Below are 4522 nucleotides of genomic sequence, written 5' to 3' on the forward strand. Positions count from 1 at the left end.
GGCAAAATGACCTTAGGAGCCACGTAACCACTGGACGGGTTCTATGAACCACTGCAGAACGGAAGCCGCGTGACTAGAAGCGAAGCAATTCCAACCTGATTAAAATCCCTGCCCCCTAGACAGGCAGTTAGGAAGGCACTTGGGGGTTTCCTGGGTGGCGGTGGAGGTTGGGGCGGGCCACTTATGAGACTCAAACGTTCGCGTTCATCCTGTCCTTGGCTTCAGCCTCCAACTCCCGGGCTGAGCCGACCTCTGCATGCAGACAAGCCCAGGTGTCTGTTCCACCCCAGGTCACCACCTCCAGGCTCCACTGGGACCCCGATGGCCCGAAGTGGACGGTTCCCAAGCCAGGGTTCCCCATGCTGCTGCCCCTGCCCATGTTTGGCAACTGCTCAGAACTGATCCCCCATGTGCCTGCCACCTTCCATGGGAGCCACGGAGACAGCAGTGCATCAAGGTCCGGCTCCGACCCCCAGTCGGGGCCTCGAGCTGCCCCCGAGCCCAGTAGCCCCCAGCTGCGGCCCCCTCCTCCCAGGGCCCATTGGCGCCTGCTTCCTGCTTCTCCATCACTGGGACCGGGCCGGTGGGAGACTCCACTCTGGTCCCCGGGGCTCGGTGGGCCCCGTCTCCTCCCGGGCTTGTTGGGGACTGGCCAGGAGAAACGACCAGCACCACGGCCCACAGCCACGTCCCGCCTTCCTGGCCAAGTGGAATGTTTGCTTCCGATCAAATTCCAGCAGGCTGCCCGCCGGCTTCCGATCAAATTCCAGCAGGCTGCCCGCCGGGCCCAGCGGGCCCAGCGTCCTGCCTGACTCACGGCGCCCCACACCCCACTGCTCTCGCTGGTCCCTTTGGGATTAACTAGCGATAGAACCTGCTCGCCTTGTTCAGCTCAGCCCTGCAACCAGTGGCCTGTTGGGCTCCGAGTCACCCGATGGAAAGACGAGGTAGGACCCAGGACAGTGGGGGCAGGGGCCCGGGGAGGCCCACCCTCCCCACCAGCCTGGGCTGGACTCCTCTACCAGAGCCACTGTGGGAAGAGAGCATGCTGTACACGGTGGGGGCAATGATGGGGCCCCCCCGAGGACCACAGCAGGGAGGGACGTGCCTGGGGACACATGGTGATGTAGCAGAAGCAGTACCTGATTCACATTCCCAGCTGCCGGCCAAGGGCCGTGGGCCGCCGCCTGCGTGTCACCGCCCAGGTCTGACCTCAGTCTCCAGTTTTATAAACCCTCGGTCTCGGCCTCAGAGGCTTTTAGGGTGGAGGGGCGCGGCAGAGAATGCAGAGGCTGGCTGCCAGCTGGAGGCCAGGAAGGGGTGGGCTATCCCTGTCCCACTAGGGCCACCCGGGTCAAGGATCGCCCAGGTCCTGGGGTGGAGCGCAGCTCTGCTGGGGCCCAGCTGGATCCCAGCCACCGGAGTGAGACCCTGGGGCTGCTGAGGCAGGCTGGGCTGCAAAACCAACAAAAGGGCCTCCCTCCTACTCCCTGGGGCTCATGAATCATCAGGCCTTTGGGGGAGTGCCAGAGTCATCATGACACAGCAAGAATCTTATCGCCCTAAGAGGGGAGGCAGCCCAGAAACACCCCGAGGAGAGGGAGGGCTGAGGCTGCCAGATCATGCCACGCACGGGCCCATCACTGGGATGGGACCTGAGCACCGATCGAGCCACAGCCCTCGTGGTCCAGGTGGGGAAACCGAGGCCCAGAGAGGCGAGGGATGTGCTGAGGACCATGCAGTGAGCCAATCTTGCCCGAGGGGGCTCCCAGTCCTGTTCTCTTTCTCTCTCGCCCCGATTGCTCTCTCCGTCCACTGTGGGGGTAAAGTGGCTCCAGCCTGGGAGAGGACACATGCGATCTGTCAGGCCCCAGGTTCCTCTCCCAATGCTGGTCTATAAGGAGAAACTGAGCTCTTTCATTCCAGAGCTCTCTGGACTGGGACAGTAAGTACCTCCACTCCCTTCGTAGCCGAGGGTGGGAGTCCTGAGAAGGGAGATAGTGGTCTCAGAGCAGGGAGAAGAGAGTGGCCGAAAGCCCATCGGTAAGTCCACGAGCCAGCCTCAGGACACGCCCAGGAAGGAAGCTGGGCATGCGGGCGACGGTTGGGTAAGCGGCCCAGGGAGGAGAGGGGGCAGAGGACGGCCCCGCAGCCCAGCCTGCCCCAGGGGCTCTGCGTCTGCTCGTCCTTCTGAGAGGAAGGCTCTGTTCCATGGCCCTGGGAACATGAAGGCCTGGCAGTGTCTGCTGTCACATGCACTCACCTTGGGTTCCGGCCCCCAGCACAGTTCCCATAGCAAAGGGGAACCCTACTGTTGGCAAAGAAACAAAGTTGCCTAAGCCCAAGCCCATCCCACATGAAGGCAGTGGAGTCACAGAATCAGCTCAGCAGAGCCCCAGGGCCCTCCACACTTGCTTCAGAAGACCTCAGTTGCTAAGTGGAGACAATGAGGTTCAGAGAAGGAAAGACACCTGCCCCAGGCCACAGAGCAAACTTGGATGCTCTCAATGAGGTATCTAAGTGTTGAGGGCCTGGGGTCATATGCCATTTACTGAGGCCTGGGACCCTCTGTTGGAGCATCCTGTGACAGGCCGGTATGGGGACGGAGGGGGGGGGGAAGGAGGAAAAATAATCCTGAGTTACTTTCTCCCCCAACCTATTTCTTAGACAAGGTCCCAGGTGTTAAGGTTTCTGGCTCCTCTAAAGGGGATGAGGCCGGGGCCAGGGTGGGGGCCAGGCCTGCTCCGTGTGCTCCTCCTGGGCACCCCCCAGCCCTGGGTGACAGGGGGTCAGGGGACAGTGTTTGGGGTGACCTTCCTTGCCTCCCACTGGCAGAGTACTGCATTCTGGCTCGCTTTTCCAAGTTCTGAAGAGAATCACAGAACTGGCAGGAGGCAGGCTCTGCAAAGCACGGTGGTGTGTTACGACACGTGAACGAAGAGCCGAGTTCCTCCAGAGCTGAGGGGACAGCGGTGTGGAAGTCACAGAGAGACAATGTCTGCCCCGTCAAGAGCTGACTAGTTTGGGTAGAACTCTCACTTGAGGTTTATAGAATAAGTTACCAGCAAAGATGCTCATATCATGGGTAGCAGATTCGTGGTCAAGTCCACGGTGAAAAGTGAAAAGAGAAAAGAGACCACTTTCACTTTGAGATGAAACCCTGACAGCTCCCCAGCCCCTGCTCATGTCTTACCACTGGGTAGATCTTGTTTCCACACGGCACGTGGGGAGAGTGCTTCAGTCAGGGGTCATGGCTCTCTGAGGACCCACCCTCCCTCTCCTGTTCCCCCACCCTCATCACGTATGGTCAGCGTGCTTTAATTCTGACTTTGCTTCTACTCCTTGGCCTTTCTGATCAGAGAAAAGTGGCAGTTCCACTGGCTAGACAATGGGGCTGGTCTCAGTTCCTCAGCAGGCCTTGGAAGCTGGGGCAAAGAGATGGTATTTCAAGAAAGGTTGAGTGTTTTTCCTCAGGGAACTTGACGGTAGAGAGATAAGGCAGAGATCCAGCCTTGAATCCTACCTCTGGATCTAACTGTGTGACATCTGTCAAGTCAGAAACAGGTTTGGAAAACATACTCCCAGAATGAATCGCTTCCCCTGTTTGCATCTCGGTTTTCCCTGTGGAGGAGGAAGTCCAACCAGACAGTCTCTAAGGACCTCCCAGCTCCAGGACGTAGGTCTATAGTCAATGGCTGCACACGGACTTCAGAAATGCCTCGCGGCGTGTGTATACTGGGTGGTGGCAGGAGGAGTGGCACATGAGCAAGGGCAACAGCGAGAGCCCAACCGAGCAGAGCCCGAGGGTCCCGACGACAATCAGTTGGGAAAGCCCAGGTACCTAAAGGGAAGCGAACTGAAGCAACGTCACGCTCTAAGTCTGCTGCTTCTACGATGTGGGGCCTGGGGGAGACTCACCGATGCACCCATGATGATAAAGATATGTGTATCAGCCTGATGGAAGGCATCGCCCTGGTACAGCTCTTCCCGCAGGATCCCGCACACCTGGGTCCGGCTCAGAGCCACCTGCCCTGCCATGATGCTCTCTGGTGGAAGAAATACTGGTTAACAAGGCAGGAGAACAGAAGAGCATTGAGAAGCTGGCCCCTTTCTGGAGGGGTCCTTTGGGCTCTCACCCAGCTGGTGCCTGATTACTGAAACCACTCACTGTGAATGGCTGGGGAGCAGGACGTTTGGGAGGTTAGAAACTGCTGGCCCTGGGCTCTGGCCATACTCTCTGGGCAACCTTCTTTCATGGTGTATGTTACAAAATTACCCAAAGCATTAGTGAATTCCTACTACGGCCTCCTCTCTGGGGGACTGAATAAAACCCTACTGTAGCATTGTACGACCGGCTTAAGACTATCTCACCCGGGGTTCAGGCGGAAACTCCACAATGAGCTGGAGCATGCTAGATTGTGCAGCTGATGGAGTGTAGCTCCAGCCCTCCTCCTGCCACACTGCGAGACACCGGCAAGCCCCGTGTCCAGTGTGGCGGGGGGGGGGGGATGCCGGGGGCTGT

At 59.0% G+C, this 4522-nt stretch overlaps 1 protein-coding gene and 1 long non-coding RNA gene across 2 annotated transcripts in view; both read right to left on the reverse strand.

Annotated features, from left to right (window-relative positions):
- Positions 1–2269, reverse strand: LOC112400458 (uncharacterized). The gene is made up of 3 exons (XR_003003405.1): positions 1954–2269; positions 1143–1839; positions 1–73 (listed from the first exon to the last, which is right to left on the reverse strand). It is a non-coding gene; the product is annotated as an uncharacterized LOC112400458 (long non-coding RNA).
- G6PD (glucose-6-phosphate dehydrogenase) overlaps positions 1–4522 on the reverse strand; it is a 16925-nt gene that overhangs the window by 12056 nt on the left and 347 nt on the right. Inside the window, exon 2 of the mRNA XM_024746202.1 lies at positions 3919–4046. Within this exon, the coding sequence (XP_024601970.1) occupies positions 3919–4046 (128 nt within the window). The remainder of the gene's footprint in view (positions 1–3918; positions 4047–4522) is intronic.

Source organism: Neophocaena asiaeorientalis, unplaced genomic scaffold (genome assembly GCF_003031525.2).
Source record: "Neophocaena asiaeorientalis asiaeorientalis breed wild unplaced genomic scaffold, Neophocaena_asiaeorientalis_V1.1 scaffold2579, whole genome shotgun sequence".
Classification (NCBI taxonomy): Eukaryota; Metazoa; Chordata; class Mammalia; order Artiodactyla; family Phocoenidae; genus Neophocaena; species Neophocaena asiaeorientalis.